At 51.0% G+C, this 25757-nt stretch overlaps 1 protein-coding gene across 2 annotated transcripts in view; it reads left to right on the forward strand.

Annotated features, from left to right (window-relative positions):
- PI4KA (phosphatidylinositol 4-kinase alpha) overlaps positions 1 to 20882 on the forward strand; it is a 120729-nt gene extending 99847 nt beyond the window's left edge. For both annotated transcript variants that reach the window (XM_055322301.1, XM_055322302.1), the window contains 20 exons: positions 302 to 429; positions 1960 to 2079; positions 2237 to 2316; positions 2394 to 2587; positions 3655 to 3745; positions 4118 to 4285; positions 5016 to 5069; positions 9461 to 9581; positions 11980 to 12109; positions 13157 to 13227; positions 14560 to 14632; positions 14722 to 14792; positions 15858 to 15967; positions 16386 to 16490; positions 16569 to 16694; positions 17139 to 17259; positions 17742 to 17901; positions 18655 to 18744; positions 19248 to 19331; positions 20411 to 20882. In XM_055322301.1, the coding sequence (XP_055178276.1) occupies positions 302 to 429; positions 1960 to 2079; positions 2237 to 2316; positions 2394 to 2587; positions 3655 to 3745; positions 4118 to 4285; positions 5016 to 5069; positions 9461 to 9581; positions 11980 to 12109; positions 13157 to 13227; positions 14560 to 14632; positions 14722 to 14792; positions 15858 to 15967; positions 16386 to 16490; positions 16569 to 16694; positions 17139 to 17259; positions 17742 to 17901; positions 18655 to 18744; positions 19248 to 19331; positions 20411 to 20462 (2149 nt within the window). In that variant the 3' untranslated portion in view covers positions 20463 to 20882. The remainder of the gene's footprint in view (positions 1 to 301; positions 430 to 1959; positions 2080 to 2236; positions 2317 to 2393; positions 2588 to 3654; positions 3746 to 4117; positions 4286 to 5015; positions 5070 to 9460; positions 9582 to 11979; positions 12110 to 13156; positions 13228 to 14559; positions 14633 to 14721; positions 14793 to 15857; positions 15968 to 16385; positions 16491 to 16568; positions 16695 to 17138; positions 17260 to 17741; positions 17902 to 18654; positions 18745 to 19247; positions 19332 to 20410) is intronic.
- Positions 20883 to 25757: the final 4875 nt, after the last annotated feature.

The following is a 25757-nucleotide window of genomic DNA, read 5'->3' on the forward strand; positions in this document are numbered from 1 at the left end:
TGCAAGTGTGTAGATTGTGTTGTATAGAGACAGCTGCAGCTGCATGATCCATCAGGAGCACAACATTCAGCCAAGGGCTGTTGAGAACACTGGGGATAGTGGTAGAGGTGGCCATGGAGGACTCAGAAGATCATCACACTTTTTTCCATTAGAAAGAATGAAATGCCCATGACTAGCTCTGGGTTCACCTTTTGTCATTAAGAGGCCACTTGTGTCCCCTCTCACATGCTTTTATAATACGCCTGGCTTCCAGTCCCAGAGTCCAGGCACTCAACTCTTGCCCTCTTGTGGTTGTTTGAAGTTGCCCCCCAAAGTTCCCTACTCAAGGAGAAAAGAGGCTGCGTGAAGACATAAGCATAATGATTAAATTTTGGACAGCCATGTTCTCAGATAAGAAGTACCTGACTGCCAGCCAGCTTGTTCCCCCAGGTAAGCATTATTATCATCAGGGCAACTGCTCCTGGGTGGTGGGGCCGAGGCACGGGGATGGGCGGGACAGTGGTGCCCAGTGGGCACTGAAGGAGCTCAGTCAGAACAGAGAGGGTCCTACTGAGCCCTGGCCTTGGCCGTGCTGCACAGTCACCAAAGCCTGCCTGGCTACTGTTTGTCCTCCAGCCCCAGCCCAGTTCACCAGCCCCCACTGCATATCTGACAAGCCCATCCTGGGATAAGGCTCATGTGCCAAGATGAATAAGGCACTGTCTGCTGTCATCTGGTAGGAGACAGCAGTCAAATCGACAGGTGATGTCAACAGGAGAGGATCATGGGAACACCTTTTAAAGCAAGGCCCTTGGCCCCCTGGAGTTGGGGAGCCAAAGCCAGTTTTCTGGAAGAGATGACATGTGAGCTGAGTCTCCAAGGATGAATAGGAGCAAGCCAGGGTGGACAGGGTTAAGGAAAAGGTGCTGTGGTGTAAATAAGCAGCAAATCACAAAAAAACATGTTCCTGTTTCCCTGAGCTTCCAGCTGGTTATACAACACAAAGTAGGGATGAAGAGTGTGGTTTCTGCAGACAGACCCACAGAGGACAACCTGACTACAGGAAAAGGAAAGGAAAACTAAAAAGCAAGCACAGTAATTGAGGCATCTTCCTGGCTCCACGTATAGCAGGGCCAGCACGCTCCTTGCTTGCTCACACGGGCCCCAAGTTCCTGCTGTGTTAAAGGACAGCATGATGCTGGTGATGAGAGAACTATTTGTAATTTATCAGGATCACTATGCACATTTGTTTTCTTCTATTTTAAAGGCTGGGGGGTGCACCTGGATGGCTCAGTTGGTTAAGTGTCAGACTCTTGATTTTAGCTTAGGTCATGATCTCAGGGTCATGGGATTGAACCCCAAATCAAGTTCCACACTCAGTGGGGATGCTACTTGAGATTCCCTCCCTGTCTCTGCCCCTCCCCCCCTTTTGCCTGCATTCTCTCTCTCTCTCTTTCAAATAAATAAAATCTTTAAAACTAAAAAGGTTAGGAGGACTATAATATGTTTGAGTTAGCTTTCTATGTAGAATGGGTAAAAAAAACTTCCCCAGGGCACCTGCTGGCTTAGGCAGTGGAGCATGCAACTCTTGATTGCAGAATGTGAGTTCAAGCCCCACGTTGAATGTAGAACTTACATTAAAAAAAAAAAAAAAGGGATCCCTAGGTGGCGCAGTGGTTTAGCGCCTGCCTTTGGCCCAGGGCGTGATCCTGGAGACCCGGGCTCGAATCCCACGTCGGGCTCCCGGTGCATGGAGCCTGCTTCTCCCTCTCCCTCTGCCTATGTCTCTCTCTGTGTGTGTGTGTGTGTGACGATCATAAATAAATAAAAGTAAAAAAAAAAAACACATTTCCCAGAGGGTGGTTTATTCTGCAGATCCATCAACACCATGTCTCTGCCCCCCACTCTTCTACTGATCACCTTATCTCTGGTGAAAATCCAGATGCCTCATTCTGGAAGCAACAATGTGTTTGCCCACAGATAACCAAGACACCCGGAGCAATCTGGACATAGCAGTTGGCTCTCGGCAACAGGCCACTCAAGGCTGGATCAACACCTACCCCCTGTCCAGTGGCATGTCAACCATCTCCAAAAAGTCAGGTCAGTTGAAGGTTTCCTGATAGGTCGCTCCATCTGAGTCACAACCTGGCAGTTCAGACAGTGGGCAGAGCACTGAAAGCTTCCTCCGGGTTTTAGAAGTGAAGGGTGGTCCAGTGAACTCTGAAGAACATATTTGTGCCTTCTCTTTCCTCCGTAGGCATGTCCAAGAAAACCAACCGGGGCTCCCAGCTACACAAGTACTACATGAAGCGAAGGACGCTGTTGCTGTCTCTGCTGGTAAGGTGATATCTGACATGCCCACAGCACTGGGAATGGGCGCACACAGAAGATGTATTAATGTCTCATCTCACCAGGCCACTGAGATCGAGCGTCTTATCACATGGTACAATCCACTGTCGGCCCCAGAGTTGGAGCTGGACCAGGCTGGAGAGAACAGTGTGGCCAACTGGAGGTCCAAGTACATCAGCCTGAGTGAGAAGCAGTGGAAGGACAACGTTAACCTCGCCTGGAGCATCTCTCCTTACCTGGCCGTGCAACTGCCAGCCAGGTGGGCCCCAGTCACACCTGTCTGATGAGAGCCTTGCCAGAAGTCCAGTACAAGGGCACCTGAGCAGGGAGGAATATGATGTGGTCCTGCCAAGGACGGTCGGGGAGGTGATCCTAGACGCCTGGTCCTCTGCCCTAGATGTTGACCCAGTCTTTCTGTGCAGCAGTTAGACAGCACGGACTCCTGCCTGGGGTGCCTAGTACCCCAGAACCAAAGCAGGATGCATCAGAGCACATTCGAGTCCCCAGTCCTATTTGAGGAGGCAAAGAAGCACATGGAGGCTGTCACCCTAGGGAGGCAGGCCTGGGGAGCCTTTTGGTTTGTTCCCACACGTCTTTGAGCAGCAAGCTACTCAGATTAGGTGACCAGCAGCCATATGTCCTATAAATTCTCCCTTTGTAGCTCTCCAAGGTCAGAACTCTTAGACCAGTGGTAGCAGAAAGGGGCTTCCCAGGACCTTGTGTTAAATCACCCAGAAGTACATCTACCCCACATGCAGGGACAGACGTTTCCTCCTCAAGAGCACACACTTGCCTACTTATTGCTTCCTCTTTCTGGTTCTAATTCAGTTCTCTGGATCAAGACCACAACTTAATTGTGTTTGTGGAAAGTCTGCCTTGTGTTAGCCTGGGGCAGTGACACCTGAAAACTTGTACCTACTCTCCCAGCTGCTGATGGTACCTTCCACACCATGGGCTGCCATGCTGTAGATGGGCTGCTTTGGGGGCCAGAGCAAGAGCTATTCTGAAGGCAAGGACTGTAAAGGGGGATGTCCTTTGAATGGAGAGTGTAGAATAATTCCTGTTTGAGATAGTTCTGGCATTTTATCCTAGCCATTCATAATGCTGTTTATTGTAAACATCTATGATCAAAGTTACCAATATGTCAGTAGCGTAGTGTTTAGATGCCGCTTGGCACTAATCTGTATCCCTCCGATTCAGGGCTCCCCCTGTACCTCCCTCTGTCCCGTGAAGGAAGGAGAGGCCACTCTACCCACACCCTCCATGTGCCATAGGTTCTCACACCCTCCATGTGCCATAGGTTCTCACACCCTCCATGTGCCATAGGTTCAAGAACACAGAAGCCATTGGCAACGAAGTGACCCGTCTCGTTCGGTTGGACCCAGGAGCCGTTAGTGACGTCCCCGAGGCTATCAAGGTAGCGTAGCATTTCCCAGGGCCTGGGCTTAAACTGCACAAAAACGTGACTGCCTCCAAAATGCCTGGAAACTAGAAATGTGACAAAAACCTGACAATATCAGCAGTATAAGGACTTTTCTAATTTCCTGGATTTTCGACTTCTGGAATAAAGGCATTTATTATGCTCATAGTAGACAAATATTGAATGTACTTCACCCTAGTTGAAATTATGCTGTTTTACATGATGTATTAGAAGCATTTCCCCATGTGATTATAAATGCCTTATCATCATCACTTCAGGGCTTCCCCTGAGATACAGGGTAGGGATGGGTGTTTCCAGAGGGGCCTCAGGGACTGCCTGTGCCAGACCACCTCCCTGCTTCCTTCCCAGTTCCTGGTCACCTGGCACACCATCGACGCCGATGCGCCGGAGCTCAGCCACGTGCTATGCTGGGCCCCCGCCGATCCACCCACGGGCCTCTCCTACTTCTCCAGCATGTACCCGCCACACCCTCTCACCGCACAGTATGGGGTGAAAGTCCTGCGGTCCTTCCCACCGGTGAGCCCGTGTCCGGAGTCAGCCTCAGTGGGACTTACCAGGCAGTGTTTGGGTGGAGACAGGAAGGACAGGCTTTATCTCACACTTGCTGTAGGCCTGATAAAACATTGGTCCATCCTAGAGCGTGTTTTCGTCCCCATTTCTGTTCAGGCAGTCATAGAAGATAGATTTCGTTTTGATTCAGATATGTTACTGGTATTATTTATTTATTATATTTTAATTTGGTATTTGAGTTCTAGAAGGAAGTTGACTTGAGTTTGGTTTCAGTTGTGGCTGTGTGGGCACATGGCCCAGCCGTGGGCTATTAGGAAGCCTGGGGATCCCACGTGACAGCCACAGTGACAGGGATTTGGTAGCTGACTCACGGAGGCCCCAACACATGGGCCTGCTGTAACCTCACCCCTTGTCCCCAAGCAGGCTCCCAGCAGTGAACACACATGAGCAGGCCCTTCCCCGGTCCTTGTAGGTACGGGAGCCTCATTCCTTTTGCTTTTTCTCACCCATTATGTGTTTCAAGCTGTTGGCCATTTCCTTGCTGTCCTGGCTTTCCCTGGTTCTCAGTCATCTGTGATCTCCAGCGTGATGGTGTCCCATGGGCTGAGTGACAGCAGGGCAGTTCCAGTGGGGCCCTGGGACAGCCATCTGTGTTGCATTTGTTTTCACTGTCCTGGAGGTAAGAAATTGTCTTCCCTTCCTGGTGGTCACAATTGCTTGTCCTTCTCTTTTGCAGGATGCCATCCTATTCTACATCCCCCAGATTGTACAGGCCCTCAGGTATGACAAGGTAAGGCTGTGCCAGCGTGTGCTATCCTTCCCTCTGAGAGCTGTGCCTGGCAGTGGGGAAGGGGCCATTGGCAACAGGAATGGGGCCTTGGGAACATGACCACTTCTCACGGACATCCCCACTGAAGCTGTGGCTGCTCATGTTCAGGAGACCCCCCTCACCCCACCTCACCCTGAGGCCCCGTCTTGCTGTGCAGGGTGGATGGGCTCTGGAAATACTGCCAACATGGGGGGTGACCTCAACCCTGAACCCACACTGCCCATGCTTCATCTCAGCAACCCTCATCCACCTATGCTGGAGTCTGAATACAGCAGCAGCAGCTGCCTCTTTTCTGCTCCTGCCAGTTCTGCTCCCCACTGCATAGAACACCAGCCCCCCTTTCTAGCTGAGGCCTTGCAGTGGCAATGAGTGCTGTGGCTGGGTATACCAGGGCTAGCTTCTTCCCCATGGACTAGCAGGATGCTCAGTCTTAGTCCATAGACCAAAGTGCTTGTAGACCTGCAGCCAACCTTTAAAGACTGAGTCCAGGGCAGCCCAGGTGGCTCAGCGGTTTAGCGCCGCCTTCGGTCCAGAAGGTGATCCTGGAGACCCAGGATCGAGTCCCATGTTGCGCTCCCTGCCTGGAGCCTGCTTCTCCCTCTGCCTGTGTCTCTGCCTTTCTCTGTATGTGTGTGTCTCTCATGAATAAATAAATAAAATCTAGAAGGAAGGAAGAAAAGAAAAAAGAAAAGAAAAAAAGAGTCCTGTCTTAGCTAGGTAGCTGCCAAAAGCCCTCCAATTCTGACCAGGTAGCTTTGATAATGTGCAGAAATTTATTCACCCTGGTTTCAGCACTTAACGGGACTGTCACAATGAGCTTTTTCTCCAGATACTCATTTCCCTCCCCTCCAAAATTCTTGTCCCTTTACTCTTTGTGTCTTTGTGTCTACCTCCATGTGAACACATCATGGTGGCCACCAGAGAACACTATGCTCTCCAGGCAATATGCTCAGAGCTCTGGGCTTGGCATGCAGAGGCCTCGCTGGGCTGCATTTGGCATAGAGGTGTAGGTGGGCGCTGCCACTAGCATATGCAGAGTCAGGCAAGCAGGACTTTGTTCTATTTGGCTACTGTTTTACATAAACTGATTTCCAAAAATCCTGATACATTTTTTCCTTTCTTTTTTTTTTCCCTAGTTGTCAAAATAGGGCTAATTCTTTAGCAATTATCCAAAGATGACTATGAGTTTTTCTCCTTTTTTCCCCCCAAAATCATTATAAACTCATGGATTTTGATGTGTTTGGTATGTACCAGTCCGCTTGTTATTTTTGATGCCCATCTTTCTGACTACTGGGAATCCCCAAATGTCTGTCCTTTGATATTTAGTCCTTGATAACCTTGCTTTCCAGGAAGGACAAGATTTTTTCCTTAGGTTTTTCTTATTTTCTTCCTCAGACCTGGAATCACCTATTTTCTGGGGAATTTCAGTTCATTTTACTGAGACACCATAATCTAAACGCTAAGCATGTTCACTGCCATTGAGATGGTCACTGTTTCTAGCCCTTCCCAGTAGAAAGAGCTTTTTGCTTTGGGGTTTTTTATTTGTTTTTTTTTTTTTTGTTTTTTTGTTTTTTAGAAAAAATACATCATGAGATTATACTAATATTTCCAATTCAAACGTAGGATTATAGACTTTTTTTTTTTTTAATTTTTATTTATTTATCATAGTCACAGAGAGAGAGAAAGAGGCAGAGACACAGGCAGAGGGAGAAGCAGGCTCCATGCACAGGGAGCCCGACGTGGGATTCGATCCCGGGTCTCCAGGATCGCGCCCTGGGCCAAAGGCAGGCGCTAAACCGCTGCGCCACCCAGGGATCCCGATTATAGACTTTTTAATTTGATTTTATGTTTGAATCTTTTAATACTGAAAATATTAGTTTCTAATAACATTAACATACTGTTTCTCTGCATTATTCCACTACTTATGTTATTAGTTTCAAAATAACAACACCAACATGATTACTAAAAATTGGGTCAGATTTTTTTGTCTTTTGTTCTTGGTGTATTTTCCATTGAGGACATACAGTCAGATTAATCTTTTTCTTTTTTTTTTTTTTTAATTTCATCTTACTAGCAAAAAATGGGTTTGTTTGGGAGAAAAAAGAATTGCAATCTGGGACAGACAAGCTGTGGCAAAACCACAGGCGAAGTCCCTAGCTTACTCAATTCTTTTCTTTTTTTTTTTTTAAGATTTTATTTATTTATTCACGAGAGACACAGAGAGGCAGAGACACAGGCAGAGGGAGGAGAAACAGGCTCCATGCAGGGATCCAGATGCGAGACTCGATCCCAAGACCCTGGGATCATGCCCTGAGCCAAAGGCAAATACTCAACCACTGAGTCACCCAGGGGTCCCTACTCAATTCTTATTTTTATTTTTTGAGAGAGCAAATGCACACATACTAAGCAGGAGGAGGGGGGATAGACGGAGAGAGAATCCCAAGCAGGTTCCAAGCCCAGTACAGATCCTGATGTGGGGCTCAGTCTCAGGACCCTGAGATCATGACCTAAGCTGAAATCAAGAGTCAGACACTTAACCGAATGAACCACCCAGGTGCCCTTGCAAATTACTTCATTTTCAAGTCATTTGAAATGATTCTTCTCTGTGAGGTTATGTCAACTCAAGACTCAACTAGTTTCATTGGTTTCTTTCTTGTTTTCCATTTCTAGGGTTTGTTTTTTTAAGTCTGAGCTTGACAGGAGACAAATATATTTGCTTATATTGTTTTTAAAAGAAAGATAGGGGCAGCCCTGGTGGCTCAGCGGTTTAGCGCTGCCTTCAGCCCAGGGCATGATCCTGGAAACCCAGGATCGAGTCCCATGTCGGGCTCCCTGCATGGAGCCTGCTTCTCCATCTGCCTGTGTCTCTGCCTCTCTCTCTCTCTCTCTGTCTCTCTTTCTCTGTCTCTCATGAATAAATACATAAAATCTTAAAAAAAGAGGGAAGGGAAGGGAAGGGAAGGGAAGGGAAGGGAAGGGAAGGGAAGGGAAGGGAAGGGAAGGAAGGAAGGAAGGGAGGAAGGAAGGAAGGAAGGAAGGAAGGAAGGAAGGAAGGAAGGAAGACCAAAACTTGTAAAAATGGCTGGCGAGCGAGCAAACAGGGTGGAGTGGCCATGCTTAATAATTTTTTTGACTTTAGAATTTTCTCACTGTTTGTATAATTCGTTATAAAGCATATATACATATATTCATTTTCAACCAAATTGGCTAGCAAGGCAGATATTAAATGGATTAGGAAACACACAGGAATAAAATGCTAGTTTTTCCCAAAGCTAGAAGCCTCCATGGGCCTCAGTGACTGATAACACTTCCTCCTTGCTCAGACAGCTGCCTGCCTCCACTTCCCTGTGGTAGTCTCCTCATTACTTCACTGAGTCCCCTCTGTGGTCTCGGCAAAGCTGACCACATTACCAGTTTATCATAAAAGAATATAACTCAGAACATCCAGGTAGAAGGGCAGCATAAAGCAAGAGATGTGGGAAGATTGTGGAGCTTCCATGTTCTTCAGGTGCCTGGCTCTCCCTGCACCTCCACCAACCCAGAAGCTATGCAAACTTTAATTTAAATGCACTACAACTTTATTGTTCATAGTTTATCTTTAGATCCTTTTGCTGGGTTACAGCATTGGGAAACCCATGGTGAGTAGTTATTTGAAGTTTGACTTGCTTGGTAAGCCCAACCAGCCAAGTTGAGGACATCTGTCCAAAGAATACTTTACCAGATGTGGGACCACAAACTGCAGTGGTCAGGGGAGAGGCCACTCCTCCAGAAGTCTTCCAGAAAGGCCAGTACCTTTTTTAACTTTAGGAAAGGGTAATTAAAACTGGAGTTATGAGTAGCAGAAATGACTAAGAAGGAAAAAGAGGAGAGGTACTTAGGATAGTGGCTGTGGTGTGTCAACTAATGAAGAAGTTATCTATGTATTAGAATTTTCTGGAGCCTGCCCATCACTGTGGAACATTGTTCTAAACAACCAGTTTATAGCTGAGTTTTAAGTACCCAGCCGACTCATTTCTCATACTTGACAACAGCAGAAATTGTTTGAAAAGTTATGGTTCTTTGAGTCCAGGGGAAAGCACAGAGGAAACAAAAGCTGGCTCCTTCCTGTTTTGCAGACCCCACCTCTGGGGCCCCATCTGCCCCACCAGCCAGCTAGCAAGCTAGAACTTGGCCTAGCCCCTGGACTGGGCTCACACATACCCAGACAAGCTTGCTCACACAGCCGGAAACCACTGGGCCTCACTTCTGGCTAGGTCTGCAAGTGCTGGGAGTACATTCCTGCACTGGGTCAGAGTATCTCTCAGTGGAGAGGTGCCCAGGCCTGGGCTGATGGCAACCTTGCTCTCCTATAGATGGGCTACGTGCGAGAGTATATTCTGTGGGCAGCCTCCAAATCCCAGCTTCTGGCGCACCAATTTATCTGGAACATGAAAACTAACATCTATCTGGATGAAGAAGGGCACCAGAAGGACCGTGAGTATTTGTCACCTTCTTTCAGGCCTCACCCCCTGTCTTTAACACTCCAGAGCCCTCCAGGGTCTGTGCTGCCACAGCCCATCCCTCTACTTCCCATCCTTTAGTGGGACCACTTCATCTTTAACATGCAGTGGAATCAGGACCCCCTCCTTCATGAAGCCTTTGCCAACCTCACCTCCAGACATCCTGCCTACCCTGGTACCATCCTGTGGCTCCCCAAGCATATGTGAGAGCTTCTTCTCACCTTGCGCTTGACCCAGCAATTCAATGTGGGAACCAGGTGGCCATCCAGGGCAATGGTTCTCAAACAGCTTGTCCACATCTTCACACCCTTAAACACTAGTGAGGCCTCCAATGAGCTTTCGTTTACGCGGGCTTTAGTTCTGTGTTAACCAATGTTGAACAATAAGACCAAAACATTTTAAAAATACAAGCTTATTACATGTTAACATAAATAACGTATTTTTATGAAAAATAATTCAAAAAGGAGTGAGAAGAGGTGTTGCTTTACAGTTTTGCAGATCTCTTTAATGTCTGTAATAATGTCATAACATCTTTAGTAAAAGACAACAGGATTCCCATTCTGCTTCTGCGTTTAACCTGTTGGAATATGTTGTTATGGTTGAAGTCAATGCAGGGAGTTCAGCCTCACACAGACAAGGAGCTAGAAAAGTAAGGAGGGTTTTGTCATCTTTCTAGTTACTACAGATAGTCTTGGTTGATACTGCACCAAACACAGCAAGTGATAAGTTTTGTTTGGTTTTGTTTTTAAGTGATAGGTGGGGGTTTGGGGTTTGTTTGTTTTTTTTTAATTCTATTCATTCATTAGAGAGAAAGAGTGAGACCATGAGCAAGGGGGAGGGGCAAAGGGAGAGGGAGAGCCTCAGCGGGGAGCCTGACATTTGGCTCCATCCTGGGATCATGACCTGAGCCAAAGGCAAATGCTTAACTGAGCCACCCAGGTGCCCCTAAGTGACAAGTTCTTAATAATTAATTGTGATGTGGATTTGAACCATATCAGTGAGTTTCTCATGCTCTTTCTTTAAAGTCCATTGGTCTACTTAGCACTCACACCTCCCACCCCCCACAGGACTTAGTAACATTAAAAATCACAGGTATTAGCGCTCCCCCCTCTGAGTCTTACAAAACAGAAACATTTTCAAGTATTGGGAAGCTGTCAAGCTGACAGTCACAGACACTGGTTTTCCAAAACTTGGTAATTTTCCTTAAATGGCAGATTCACCTTGTTCATTTTCAAGAAAATATCTGCCATATACCTAAGTCCAAATAACTGTATTTTTGTCCATCAGTCACTCTTTTAGGTAAAAGTGACGATCCCTGCAAAAAGAAGTTAGTTCAGTTGGAAAGTCAAACACAAGGTGCTTTTCCTCAAGACCACAGCACCCGTGTACTTCACATGCAGCAGACTGCTTTGACTACTTCCCATTTCATCACCCAGAATATCAAAAAGACTCAGAGTAGAGTTTTTTTTGTTTTGTTTTGTTTTTTAAGATTTTATTTATTTACTCAGAGACAGAGAGAGAGAGGCAGAGACACAGGCAGAGGGAGAAGCAGGTTCCATGCAGGGAGCCCGACGCGGGACTCAATCCCTGGTCTCCAGGATCACATCCTGGGCTGAAGGCGGTACTGAACTGCTGAGCCACCCAGGCTGCCCTTTTTTAAAGATTTTATATATTCATGAGAGACAGAGAGAGGGAGAGAGACAGAGACACGGGCAGAGGGAGAAGCCGGCTCCATGCAGGGAGCCTGATGTGGGACTCCATCCCAGGACTCCAGGATCACGCCCTGAGCTGAAGGCAGATGTTCAACCGCTGAGCCACCAGGTGTCCCCAGAGTAGAGTTTAATAAAATAAATCATTGCTTATTGCTTCACTAGGGACTTTTTTTTTTTAAGATTTTATTTATTCATGAGTGACACAGAGAGGCAGGGACATAGGCAGAGAGAGAAGCAGTGCTCCCTGCAGGGATGCACGTGGGACTCCAGGATCACACACCTGAGCCGAAGGCAGACACTCAACTGCTGAACCACCCAGGCATCCCACCAGGGACATTTTTAGTGACACTGGCTTTTGTTCACACCATGGGAGCAAAGCCACGGGGATCCAGTCAGTGGCCACTAGCACGTTGGCTGACTGCTTGCACAGCCTCACAAGCATCTACACAGCAAGGAGAGCAAACGATGTATTGGTATATTTTTGACCATGGGGTCTGCTGAAGGGTCCCAGAGACCATACAGACATCTGCACACCACACTCAGGACAGCTGGCCTAGGTGCTGGGGAACATCTGGACCACACATTTGACAAATACGTGGACTTTCCTAGAGAGCCTTCAATAGCACAGCCGTAGGCTCACCTTCTTGGTTTCTTTATTAGCTGACATCGGCGACCTCTTGGAGCAGTTAGTAGAGGAGATCACTGGCTCCCTGTCCGGCCCAGCCAAGGACTTTTACCAACGGGAATTTGATTTCTTTAACAAGATCACCAACGTGTCAGCCATTATCAAGTAAGTGGCGTCTCTCAGTCCTAGCTCATGGGAGTTGCCTGGAGGACCCCTGCTGATTCTGATGAACAGCCAGGCTTGGGAATCTCTGCCCTGGCCTTTCAGGTCCCCTGAAAGTATAGCAAAATGCACAGCAATGCGAATTTCAGAAAACATACCTTAGTTTCATTCTGGATATTGTCCCATAGTTTTGAGGCCACTCTGCTCTCCAAGTTCTGAAGGGTCCTGGGGTATTAGGAAAACCAGACTCCTTTGCAGCTCCTGGTGGGTGTCCTTTTACTGATTTACCCACCGGGCCATCCATGTGGGAGGGCTGTCATCATCCTTGGGCACCAGTGGCACTGCCCATTTGTGTGAGACCAGGGCCCCAGAGTCATCAATAGGCCAAGTGCCTAGAGGAGGCCCCAGCAGGGGGAGCACTGGCTGCCTGTCTCCCCCCACCCCCAGGCCCCTCATTCCCCTGGCTATCCCCAGTGCTCAGGCTTCTGTCTCCCTAGTCACCAAGTGGCCTCGCCTATATGTCCTGAGGCCCTTGCCTGGGCCCAGTACTAAGTAGAGCAGTGACTGGCAGCTTCTGGCCCACAAAGGCCTCTAGGGGTGGGAGGGGGCATTTCCTGGACATCACGTCAGGCACCCGATTCCACTTCACCCTATCATCCTCATCCTAGGGATGCAGGAGGTCAGAAGGGCCTGCCCAAGGTCATGCTGCAAGTAAACAACAGAACCAGCACTTGAGCATAGATGCCAGAGCCCACTATGTGCCATGTGTGCCTCTGACAGCAACGTCCCACACCCCACACAACCGTGGGGGAAAGATAGCCAGAAAACTCCACCTTGGTCCCCCAGGGACCACCTGGCCCCTGACGAGTGCAGGGCAAGGCCCCCTCAGAGTGGCGCCTCTGAAGGAACTGGACCTAGCAGGGCCCTCAGTAGTAGCTAGAACTGGAAGAGGAATGGAAAGGCAGACAGGAGAGGCCCTGCACTGCCCCCCAGAAGCCCAGAGGCCAGTTCCTGCAGCAACAAAGCAAAACTGTTTGTCCTGTTTCTCAGGCCCTACCCTAAAGGTGATGAGAGGAAGAAGGCATGCCTGTCAGCTCTGTCTGAAGTGAAAGTGCAGCCAGGTGAGCTGGGCCTCTTCCTGCGGGAAGGCAGGGCGGGCCTGGGGACCAGGGAGGCGGCTAACTGCTCCATTAACTGCTGAGGCTGGGCACTGGGTCCCTGGTGTCTCTCTCCACAATTCTGCCCCTGGTGAGCTAGGAGCCACTTCTCATCTGACACTATCTCCCTTGCTGCCTTCTATTTTTTTAAGCCCAGGTACTGTCCTTGGCAGTTGTTATTCTAGAGGTTTCTTGAACCCCATTGAAACAGGAACACAGGCTACACAGGGTGCCTGTCCCTAAGGGGGAAGTTGCTCCCTAGTGCCTACCAACTATTGCCATGTGGGAATTTGAGCCCAGTGCAGCCAGCTCTGTGCCTTTTCAAGTCAGGCTGGAAATCTAGACTTCACAGGTCTCCGTTTTTAACTACTGTCACAGGCACAGTTTTCAAAACCGTGGCCATCCTGTGCAAACATTCACACTGGCTATCCTCGGTTTAGACCTTTCCTTGTCTTGTGTTGAACTCCCTGCCCTGCCTGGTGCAAAAGGCAGCTCAGCTTCTCAGAGAAGCTTTGATGTCCACATGGCAGTTCACCTAGTCCATGAGCCCCCAGCCCCCTGCAGCCCACGCCACCAGATCTTGTCCCAGAGGCACAGGGGAGCCAGCCAGGACTCCAGAACAGAACAATAGATAGCAGTCCTGAGAGAGAGAGAGAGGCTGGAGCCGGCCAGGGAAGGAAGGTGCGAGAACAGGGAAGCGATGGCATGGTCCTTGTGCCCCTCCTCCCCCTGGTGGCAAAGCCCCCCTGACTCCACAGCAAGGCCTCACTTTGTTCCCCAGGAAACCCAGTCCTTCCTGTTGCAGGGCCCCTCCTAGAAGCCCACTCCTAGGGGCTTCCTGATTCCTTCCTAGATTCCTAGTAGGAATCTCTCCCACTTCCTGGGGCTCAGGAAGGCATGCACACACACATGCACACACAGCCCAGGGGGGCCTGCCAGTTCCTTGACCAGGAATGGGCTTTCTCTTGTCCTCCCCACTTGACATGTACCCTGAGGGAGGGGAGCTCCAGGCAGTGGGGTGAGTCCAAGAGCTGAGGAGGTTCCGGGTGCACACAGGCAGGGTAGGAAGCTCCTGCATGTCCCTGTGAGAGCAGGCACCCCCGCACCCGGCAGCGGACGGCTGGCGGGGCCACAAGGAGCAGGGAGGATCCAGGGAAAGACCACTTATCAGAGGATGGACCCTTAATGGCCCCAGAATGAGAAGTTATCAGTGCCCAGATGAGGCCCTAGGAGCCCCGTCTGGGGGCAGGGGTTCACACTTGGGCTCCCTGTGACTTCCGCTCCATCCCTGTACAGGCTGCTACCTGCCCAGCAACCCTGAGGCCATCGTGCTGGACATCGACTACAAGTCTGGGACACCCATGCAGAGGTGAGAGGCCACCCATTGTCAGCAGCTCCCTTACACAAGGTTCTCCTTTGCTCTGGCTCCCGTGCCATGTTCCTTCTGTTGTTTTTCAGTGCCGCAAAAGCCCCGTATCTGGCTAAATTTAAGGTGAAACGATGTGGAGTTAGTGAACTTGAAAAAGAAGGTCAGTGAAGAATCTCTGACGCAGTTTGGGATCTAAGTGTTTTCCCTGGAGATGCCAGGTTCTTTGGGCATGTTTAGTTACTGTCCTGTGAAAGGTGACGTCCATCTGCTGTCCGCCTGAACCCTGGTCTAGGGATGGCGTGGAGCTGGTGTAGAGTGACAGAGATCCTTGGAGGCCGGCCCCAGGCCAGCTGTCCAGTCCAGGAGGCACCTTCCTGGGGCTAAGTGGCCTAGAGCTTCTGGGGGGGGGGGGTGCTGTGCAAGTGACACAGACTGGTGGCTTCCACAACAGAGATAGCCCCCCACAGTTCTGGAGGCCTGAAGTGTAACATCACGGTGTTGGCAGGGCTGTGCTCTTTCAGAAGGGTTCCACAGAGAGAATCTGTTCCGTGTATTTCTCCCAGCTTCCAGGCTTTCCTTGGTGATCCTCAGCAGCCTCGTCACTCTGACCTCTGCCTCATGAGGACAGAGCCTTTCTCCCTGTGTACCCCTGTCCAGATTTTTATGCTCTGATAAGGGCACCAGTCATTGGATTAGGGCCCACCCTAATCCTCATTAACTTGACTGTATGGGCAAAGATCCTATTTCCACATAAGGTCAATTCTGCAGTTTTGAGTGGGCATGAATTTGGGGGGGACCCTAGTCAACCCAAAAAGGGGGAGTGCCCCGCTGCCAGTATGGGGACACGTGCCTTCCATGGCCTTCCCTGCACTCTGGTACACAAATCCTCCCAGGCACCCTAGGGTGTGGACACACACACTCCTGCCCCCCAGTTTAGAATGCCCGCCACTAATCCCAGCATACCTGGGCCTCCACTTCTAGTGAAAAGGGGGCTCTATCTTTACTTTCATTTAAGCTTAAACATTCTTTGGAAGAAACCCTTGGCCCTGTGGTTCCACCCACTGATGCCGGGTGTCTGCTGGGCCTTGTCAGCCTCCTTGGAGCTTTGCAGAGACCATCTCCTAGATTCCTAGGGTTCTAGGCATGTGAGCAGGGCTTGCCACGGCCCCCACAGAGGGCCTCTCCCTGCCTCCGGGCTAACAGGCTGCCTCTGCCCCATGTGCAGGTTTGCGGTGCCGCTCCGACGCAGAGGATGAGTGTGGCGCACACGAGGCTGATGGCCAAAAGATCTCATGGCAGGCGGCCATCTTCAAAGTGGGAGACGACTGCCGGCAGGTACCGAGCGAGCCCTGCCCTCCCTGAGGCTCCAGGTGCCCTGCGGGGCTGCACCTGGCGGACAAAACCAGAGCTTGGCTTCCCACATTGGGTTGAGGTGCCACGGAGGAAACGGGCTTTCTGCCAAACCCAGGGCCCTCTCCAGCAGCTCCCACCCACTGTGCATCCCCTGGCCATCCAGAGGGAACTGCCCTAGGGAGCAGGAGCCCCTGACTTGCATCCCCCACCGGACAGCACGGGCTCTGTTCAGTCCAGTGCCAGATGGTCCAGCCCAGCATGATGATCCTTGAGGCCAGACACTCCACAGACTCCTGCTCTGCTGTGGCCTCCCTCCCTCCTTCCTCACTGGCAGGGCTGCCGGGGGTCAGGTGGACTAGAGCACAGACATAGAGCACCTCTGTGTCTCCCTGGCCTCCAGGACATGCTGGCTCTGCAGATTATTGACCTCTTCAAGAACATCTTCCAGCTGGTTGGCCTGGACCTCTTCGTCTTCCCCTACCGGGTGGTAGCCACCGCCCCCGGGGTAGGTTCCCCTGGGCAAGAGCCTGGGCAGGGTACTCCCCATGCCTGCAGGCCTCAGCACCTGGCCCTTCCTCCCCAGTGCGGAGTGATTGAGTGTATCCCCGACTGTACCTCTCGGGACCAGCTGGGCCGCCAGACAGACTTCGGCATGTACGACTACTTCACACGCCAGTATGGGGACGAGTCCACCCTGGCCTTCCAGCAGGTGACCAGCAGGACAGCCTCCAGACCAGAGATTGCTGGCACTCTCCATCCCACCCACCCCCAGCACTGCCTTTGGGCCAGCACCCTGCTTCCCCTTTTTCCTGCTTTTCTGAGTCCTTATGCATTTGGAGGTAAAACCAGGGTACCCCATAACCTTCCTTGGGATTCAAAGGAACCTGGAGGTGGACTCCCCAGGAGGAAGCCAATCTGTGGGGGTAGGAGGAATGGGATGCTGCCCCTGAATGCCCAGATGCAGTCACTCATCCCTTTTGTGTCTAAGATCTGGCTTGCTGATTTGATCTCTGCTTCCAAGGCTGGAAACAAGGGCCCAGAGGACACCCCCAAGCCTCAGGGTCCCAGGCAGGGAGGCAGGAGAATGCCTGCGAGGCCTTAGGAGGTGCAGCACTTGGGGGCCATCCGTGAGTACCTGGTTCCCTCTACACAGGCACGCTACAACTTTATCCGGAGCATGGCTGCCTACAGCCTCCTGCTGTTCTTGCTGCAGATCAAGGACAGACACAATGGCAACATCATGTTGGACAAGAAGGGCCACATCATCCACATCGGTCAGCCAGGCCCCAGGGCCACCCTCCTCCTCTCCCTTCACTCCCTAGAGCCTGGGGCAGGATGGCAATCCCCACCCCACAGAAGAGCCAGACATGCTGGGGTCACCTAGCCAGGAAGGGTCCAGGTCAGGGTTCCATGCCCGAGCTGTTGGCTGCCAGGCTGTGAGGGCAAGTAGCAGCAGGACCACAGGGAGCTGCCCTGTGGTCCGAAACTGGAACTGGGCAGAGCATGGCTCTCCCAGCCCCAGGGCCAGCCTCATTTCTGCTCCAGCCTGGCTTCGTACCTCCACTTCCTCTTTTCTCTCTTGCCTGCTTGCCACGCCCCCTCCCACCCACCCCCACCCCTGCCATCCCCAAGAAAACATGGCCTGTGGCCAGCTCGTGGGGTATGGGGAGCCGGTGGCTCAAAGCCCTGGCTGAGGCACGCCCACATCTTGCCCTACCACCTGATCCTATCAAGAATGGCTTTGGGGGTTTTGCAGACTTTGGCTTCATGTTTGAAAGCTCACCGGGTGGCAACCTTGGCTGGGAACCAGACATCAAGCTGACGGATGAGATGGTGATGATCATGGGGGGCAAGATGGAGGCTACACCCTTCAAGTGGTTCATGGAGATGTGTGTCCGTGGCTACCTGGCTGTGCGGTGAGCCCCAGGGAAGGCCCAGGGGCGGGGGGTGGGGTACCGAGACTGGGGAAGAGGGTGGGCAGGCTGGCATCAGTCCTGGTTGCCACTTAGCCTACCAGGCTAGCCTTCAGAGGTCCCGTGGGACCTTCCCAGGCCCCTTTGTGGATGGAGGGGCTGCAGTTTAGAGACAAAGAGCAAGGCAGGTGCTAGAGGCTGCCTCCTGGCCCCGGGCAGCCTGTGCCAGTGACTTCCTGCCCTGGGGGTCAGTGTCCCACCATGTTCCATAGTCTCCTGGGTCGTGGCCTTGCCTGCTAACACCTTGGGCTCCCCACTCTGAGCTCCCCATTCACCCCCACCCGACCTGAGCATCTGCCATCTCCCAGGCTGCACGCTGAAGACTTACTGTCCTGGCTTCAGTGGCACACGGCCAAGGCCACACAATAGTGTTGTGACACCTGAACTCCAACCCAGAGTCTGTTGGAGCCTGCATCACGCCCACTCAGTGTCAGGGTGTGTTCGCACAGCACGCCTGTGCTTCCTCAGCCAGGCACGGAAACCATGGCCGGAGGCCTTGAATGGGCAGGCCAAGACAGGACACTCAGCCTGTTCAAGGGTGTGTGAGCAGCCCAGCTGCCGCAGGGGGCTGCCCTGGTGACCGCGGAGGTGCCAGGGAGCCGGGCCGCGGTATGCAGCTGTCAGGTGGGGGCTGGGCTGCAGGACTGCGGGCAGGACCACCCTGCTCAAGCCGCCTCCTTCCCTGCCTCTCCCCAGGCCCTACATGGATGCGGTCGTCTCTCTGGTCACTCTCATGTTGGACACGGGCCTGCCCTGCTTCCGGGGCCAGACAATCAAGCTTTTGAAGTAGGTCCTGGGCAGACACATAACCCATTAGGTCCTGGGAGAGGCAGTTGTCCTCTCCAGGTGGGAGCCTCCTGAGTGCTGGTAAATGTGGTCATTACCCAGAGCACGCATTCTCCTGGGAACCCCAGAGCCGACAGGGCTCCCGGGTGAGGCACCTTCCCCAAGCCAGGGCTGCAGACATCCCAGGGATCCCCTCATTTCTCAAGAACGCAGGCAGTACCCACCCCTGCCTCCAGGCCTGAGGCTGCAGCAGTGTCACCCCATGCTGGTCCTCCCCCAGGGAAAGGGAAGGTCCGCCAGAGCCAGCTGGGGACAATGTCCCTGCCCCTTACAGCTGTTCCAAAAGGGAACATTCCCTGGGCTGACCCTCCCCTGAACAAATTCCCACAAATGCTAAGTATAGTCTGTTTGCAAGACCACATCCCGTGGGGAGGGCAGCCTGGAGGATGTGGCGCCCCCCCCCCCCGCCCCCGTGACATCCCTGACATGGCCCTCGCCCCCAGGCACAGGTTCAGCCCCAACATGACTGAGAGAGAGGCTGCAAATTTCATCATGAAGATTATTCAGAGCTGCTTCCTCAGCAACAGGTGAGTCCACTTCCGCTGTCCCCTCCGGGGCCGCCTGCCACACCAGTGTTCTCTGGGCACTTGCACGGGGCCGCACCGGGGCTAAGTGACGAGGATGCTCCTGTCCCAGAAGACTCTCTGTCTCACAAGTCCTGAAGGAAGCCTTTGCAGAGTGTTGGGGTACTGGGTTAGAGGGGCCAAGACTTGCCGAGGGGAACACCCAACAGAGGCCTAAAGACATGGTTTCCCACCTGGAGCCCAGGCTGTGAGGCCAAGTGAGCTGTGGTGAGGGGTGAGCACAGCCCAGCAGGCTGGGTGAGGAGACAGCGAGCTCTGAGAGGCCTCAGCCCCACCCCTGCTTCTCTGCACCTTCCTCCGGCTGCTGCCTGGGCAGTGACAGGCAGGGCAGGGGGGACCAGGCCAATTGGCCATTATGACAGGGGAGCTGTGAGAAGAGGTGGGTTCTGGTTCTGAAGGCAGAGCTTGGGCTGTGCACCTGGGTGGACCTGGAGCTGAGCTTGCCACCCTGTCCCCCTGGAGGTGCAGATGTGGGATCTAAGAGGAACACCGCGAGCTGCCCAGGGTGGGCCTGACAGGAGCAGAGAAACAGGAAGTAACTCAAGGGCAAGCATGGGGACCTGGACAAGAGGGCAGGATGAGGGAGGTCTCTTCTGATTGTTTTGTTGGCAGAGTAAGGCATGTGCTAGGAGGTGTGATGGAACAGGAGGACAGGGTCTCACTTGTGTGCCACATGCCAGGCCAGGGGCCAGAGTGGCACCTAATAGGGACAGCTCCTCTCGATGGATCCCCAGGTCCAGGGTGTAGGCCCAGGACCGAGGGCAGGTATTTGGCTGAGAAGGCCCAGCAGGAGACAGAGCAGAATGGGGCTCACACAGCCATGGTTACTGGTGGGAGAAAGAGTGTCCCTGAAGAGGGGCTGGCAGGGAGGCCAGAGGGGCTGCAAATTTGCATTTGCACCTTCAGGGAGGGGAAAAGGCACCTCCTGAGTGCAGCTTTCTGGGCACACATGAAGGACTCAGAAGGGTGAAGGGCCCCAGAACCAGACAGTCCCCCACAGCCTCCCTCTGCTCTCCTTCCAGGAGCCGGACCTATGACATGATCCAGTACTATCAGAACGATATCCCCTACTAAGGGTGGAGCCAGACCAACTGTTGTGGCCACCCCCAGCCGTCGTCCCACAATCATGGAGCCGAGCGAGCACATCCCCACCCTGGCTGCCATGCATGGTCAAAGGGGTAAACTACTAGTGGCCCCGTCATTCCATCCACTGGAGTTATTTTTATAGGACAAAAGTACACCAAGCAGAGCCTGGCAATCTACTCCTTCCTGGCATGACCCACATATGACATGTGAGGCCGAAATGACAATCATCTGAGGACACTCCGTGCATGGGTGTAAATACTTCATTTGCACCAGACACATTCCCAACACATTCCCTACCTGTCTTACTGCATAGGTACATGAAGTATTTTCTTGTGTATAAAAAATTATATTCAACTTAAGATTTAACCAATGTGAACAAAATAAAAACCAACAAAAGTGCGGAGTCCAGGTGTACGCTCAGCTAAGGGGTGATTCCTGGATCTGCTGGGAAGGGAGCATGGCAGTGGAGGGACGAGGAAGGCTAAGCGCGGCCAGCCGGGAAGCCTCTGGGTGCCCAGGGGCCCAGTTGTGAGCCCCACAGACGTGACTCATCGCAGCGCGGGCGCACTGATGGTAACACCACTCTGTTCCAGCTCCCGTAGCGGCCACCCGACTTTCCCATCCGTGTCTCTCCGCCGCTCATCAGCGCAGGGAGGGCTCCACGTCCTGCCTCTGCTCCGGCCCTTTCCCATCTCCAAGGGCTCTGCTCTGGGACCCTGGAACCCTTGTGCAGCCGGCCCCCAACGGCCATCTACTCCCACCCACTGCAGCCCTTTAGTTACCTTAAGCAGACAGGAGTAATGACCCCAAACTAAAGGAGGTGACACAGAGCAACTAGAAATAAGTCACTAAAGTTAAAGATGCAAAAGAACAGTTAAATGGCAGATATAGGTGAAGAGAAAACCAATCAATGAGACAACGAAATTACCAGAAAACCAAAAAGGAAAGTTGAAGGAGAAGCGCGGATCAGCTTCCGGTGGGATTCTGGAGTCGATGAGAAACATACTTCACTTCAGGAAGCATAGTTGAGTCCTGAGCAGTATAAAAGAATATTAGAAAGAAGCCAAGGAGCACCTGCTGCTCAGTGGGTGGAGCGTCCGACTCTCAGTGTCACTCAGGGCATGATCTCAGGGTCATGAGATTGGGCCCCGCCTTGGGCTCTGCGCTCGGCCAGCCGGGAGTCTGCCTGAGATTCTCTCTCCCTCGGCCCTTCCCCCTGCTTGCAGTCTGTCTCTAAATAAAATTCTTAAAAAAAAAAAAAAGCCAATATGTAAGTTAAAAAATCGAGAGAAGGCAGGAAAAGAAGAGGAAGAAATAACCAATGGGACAGAGTAACCCTGTGACAGCAGACTCCAGTCTGGTGGCATCTTTAGTGATGTTACGTATCAGCGGACTGACCACTGCAGTCAAACACAGGATTGCAAAGTGGATGAGGGAGGAAGAACCAAGGAGGTGCTGAGGAGGAGGCACTTTGAATATAAAGCCATAACCCTAAGGTAGAGAACGCAGAGAAAAAGGACTTCCTGCCTGCAGTTTGTGCACATTCATGAAGCAAAATTTGACAGAATTCAAACAATTCCACGGTTAGAGTTGGACATTTTATTTTATGATTTCATTTATTTATTCATGAGAGACACACAGAGAAGCAGAGACACAGGCAGAGGGAAAAGTAGGCTCCATGCAGGGAGCCCGATGCGGGACTCGATCCCAGGACTCCAGGATCATGCCCTGGGCTGAAGGCAGGCGCTCAACCACTGAGCCACCGGGGCTGCCCCAGAGTTGGACATTTTAACAGCCTTCTCTCCAGTCAATAGAACAACTGGCAAGAAAGTGAACCCAGGAGACCAACCCCGCGCCTGACCTGATGGCCATTTATAGAACACACTCCAGCAACAGCAACAGCCCCAGCGTCCCCTCTGCCGCCACAGGCTGGCTGGCTGCTGGGCCGGGACATGACTCTCGGCATCGCGCAGCATGTGTTTGTTCTCCGCATGGAATGGAGTTAGGGCTCAACAACCATAAGCTAGCTGGAAGAGCCCTAGATGTTTAGAAATTAGAAGAGTAGAACTAGGGATCCCTGGGTGGCTCAGCGGCTCAGTGGTTTAGCGCCTGCCTTTGGCCACGGGGCGGGATCCTGGAGTCCTGGGATCGAGTCCCACGTCGGGCTCCCGGCATGGAGCCTGCTTCTCCCTCTGTGTGTGTCTCTGCCTCTCTCTCTCTGTGTCTCTCATGAATAAATAAAATATTTTTTTTTAAAAAAAGAGTAGAACTAAAATGCAAAGTACATGAAAGATCCAAGTCGATGACCAGAGTCAACCCGCTGTAAGGTGGTGGCTGGGGCAGATGGTAGAGATAGCCAAGCTCAAGTAGAAAAGATGCCAGAGGGGCTGGCTGGCTCAGCCGGCAGAGCACGCAACTCTTGATCTTGGGGTTGTAAGTTCCAGCCCCACATTGGGCCTAGGAGTTCCTTAAGAAAAAAAAAGGTGGGGATCCCTGGGTGGCCCAGCGGTTTAGTGCCACCTTCAGCCCGGGGCGTGATCCTGGAGACCCGGGATCGAGTCCCATGTCAGGCTCCCTGCATGGAGCCTGTTTGTGTTTCTGCCTCTCTCTCTCTCTCTCTCTCTCTCTCTCTCTCTCTCTCTCTCTCTCTCTCTTTCTGTCTCTCATGAATAAATAAATATTTTTAAAAAGATACCAGAAAATAGGGTATAATTTGGAGAAAGATCAACCAGAAGATAAGGGTGGGGACAGCATAGATAAGGCAGGATAAATACATTATTAAATGATAGAAATACATTCATACACAGCAGAAGTTATCCTAAACCAGAATCTGTGAAAACACTTGTCAAATTGGCATTACGAAGGAAGTCAAGGGCCGCCTGGGTGGCTCAGTGGTTGATCACCTGCATTTGGCTCAGGTGTGATCCCGGGATCCTGGGATCAATTCCCACATCGAGCTGTCTATGGGGAGCCTGCTTCTCCCTCTCCCTGTGTCTCTGCCTCTCTCTGTGTGTGTCTCTCATGAACAAATCTTTTTTAAAAAATTTAAAAATCAAAAAGACCATCATGACCACGTGGGTATTGTCCCAGTAATGCAAGGTTGGCTTAATATTCACGAAGCAATCAGTGTCATTTAATTCACATGGACAGTCTGAAGGAGAAAAACAATATGATCATTTTGGTAGGTTCAGGAAAAGCACTAGATAAAATTCAACACTCATAATAAAAACTCAGCAAACTAGAAATAAGAAGAAATGTCCTCAATCTGATAAAGATCATCTGAGAAAAAAACTCACAGTTAACATGTTAACGATGAAATATTCAAGGTGACCCTCCCACCCCAAGGTCTGGAGCAAGACAAGGGTGCCCTGCCCATTATCACCACCTCTACTGGCATCGTACTGGGGTGGGGGTGGCCAGCACAATCGGGCCAGCAGTGGCATAGGCTGGAAAGGAGGAAAAGAAACCTCCCACTTGGTGCACAATAACATTGTCTATAAGATCCTCAGGAATCAGGGGCACCTGAGTGGCTCAGTGACTAAGCAGCTACCTTTGGCTCCGGTCATGATCCCAGGGTCCTGGGATCGAGTCCTGCATGAGGCACCCTGCTCAGTGGGGAGCCTGCTTCTCCCTCTCCTACTACCCGTGTTGTACACTCACTCTTGCTCTCTCTCTGTCAAATCAATAAATCTTAAAAAAAAAAAAAAATCCTGAGGAAATCCACAGGAAAGTTCCAGGAACTAATAAGGAAGGGCAGCAATTCTGCAGTACACAAGGTTAATATACAAAAGTCAGTTGTATTCCTACATGCTACCAATGAGCAGTTGGAAAATGAAATTTTTAATACTCTAGTAGACCATTTTAACAGCATCCAAAAACCATAAAATACCTAGGATAAAGTAAAGGTGTGTGAGACTTCTACACTAAAAAAAATACAAATCAGGGGATCCCTGGGTGGCTCAGCGGTTTGGTGCCTGCCTTTGGCCCAGGGCGCGATCGTGGAGTCCTGGGATCAAGCCCTGCGTCAGGCTCCCTGCATGGAGCCTGCTTCTCCCTCTGCCTGTGTCTCTGCCTCTCTCTCTGTGTCTATGAATAAATAAATAAAATCTTTTTAAAAAATGCAAATCATTGCTGAAATGAAAACAAGATATTGGGATGCCTGGGTGGCTCAGCGGTTGAGCGTCTGCCTTCAGCCCAGGGTGTGATCCTGGAGACCCAGGATCGAGTCCCACGTCAGGCTTCCTGCATGGAGCCTGCTTCTCCCTCTGCCTGTGTCTCTGCCTCTCTCTGTGTGTCTCTCATGAATAAACAAAATCTAAAAAAACAAAAAAAAAACAAAAAACAACAAAAAAAAAACAGGATATTGACTAATTATGCCTGAGAAATGGAAGACTAAATTCCCTGAAAATTGTTCTCTAAAGTCAACTTACATTACCAGATATTTTAATGGAAATTGACAAGTCAGGCCTAAAATTTCTACAGAAGGGGAACATCCTCACATAATAAACTAGAATATGTCTGAAATAGACCAGAAGTTGAAATGTGAACTAAGAAACCACGCAAGGGTCACTTTGGCTCAGTAGGAAGAGCATGTGAGTCCTGATCTCAGGGTCGTGAGTTTGAGCCCCACGTTGGGCATAGAGATGACTTTAAAAAATAATAACGAGGGATCCCTGGGTGGCGCAGCGGTTTGGCACCTGCCTTTGGCCCAGGGCGCGATCCTGGAGACCCGGGATCGAATCCCACGTCGGGCTCCCGGTGCATGGAGCCTGCTTCTCCCTCTGCCTGTGTCTCTGCCTCTCTCTCTCTCTGTGACTATCATAAATAAATAAAAAATTAAAAAATAATAATAACGAAATTATACAAATGTTAGAAGATGTAGGTGAGTTTCCTCAATAACCTAGAAGTGAGAACTTTCCTACCAAAATCCAAAATCGATACAGGAAAGTAAATTGTTACAAAACAACGTATGGATAGCAAACGAACACCATGAACAAAGTACAAGGCAAACAGTAAATATTTACAAAGGATCTCAAAATGGCAACTGAGGGAGAAGAAAACCCTACAGTCCTGCATTTTTCAGGTAAGCAAATGATATTTACAGAAATAGAAAGGCAATTGGCCCTGAAATATAAAAATATCCCCAAACTTGATCATAAGATAAATGCAAATAAAAGCCACACTCAAGTGCCGTTTCTCGCCTCTCAGACTGACAAGACTCCCCGTGTGACCATATGCACCATGGCTGAGGCTGTGGGGAAAGGGGGTGTCCTACCCATGATG

This window comes from Nyctereutes procyonoides, unplaced genomic scaffold, assembly GCF_905146905.1.
Source record: "Nyctereutes procyonoides isolate TBG_1078 unplaced genomic scaffold, NYPRO_anot_genome, whole genome shotgun sequence".
Taxonomy (NCBI): Eukaryota; Metazoa; Chordata; class Mammalia; order Carnivora; family Canidae; genus Nyctereutes; species Nyctereutes procyonoides.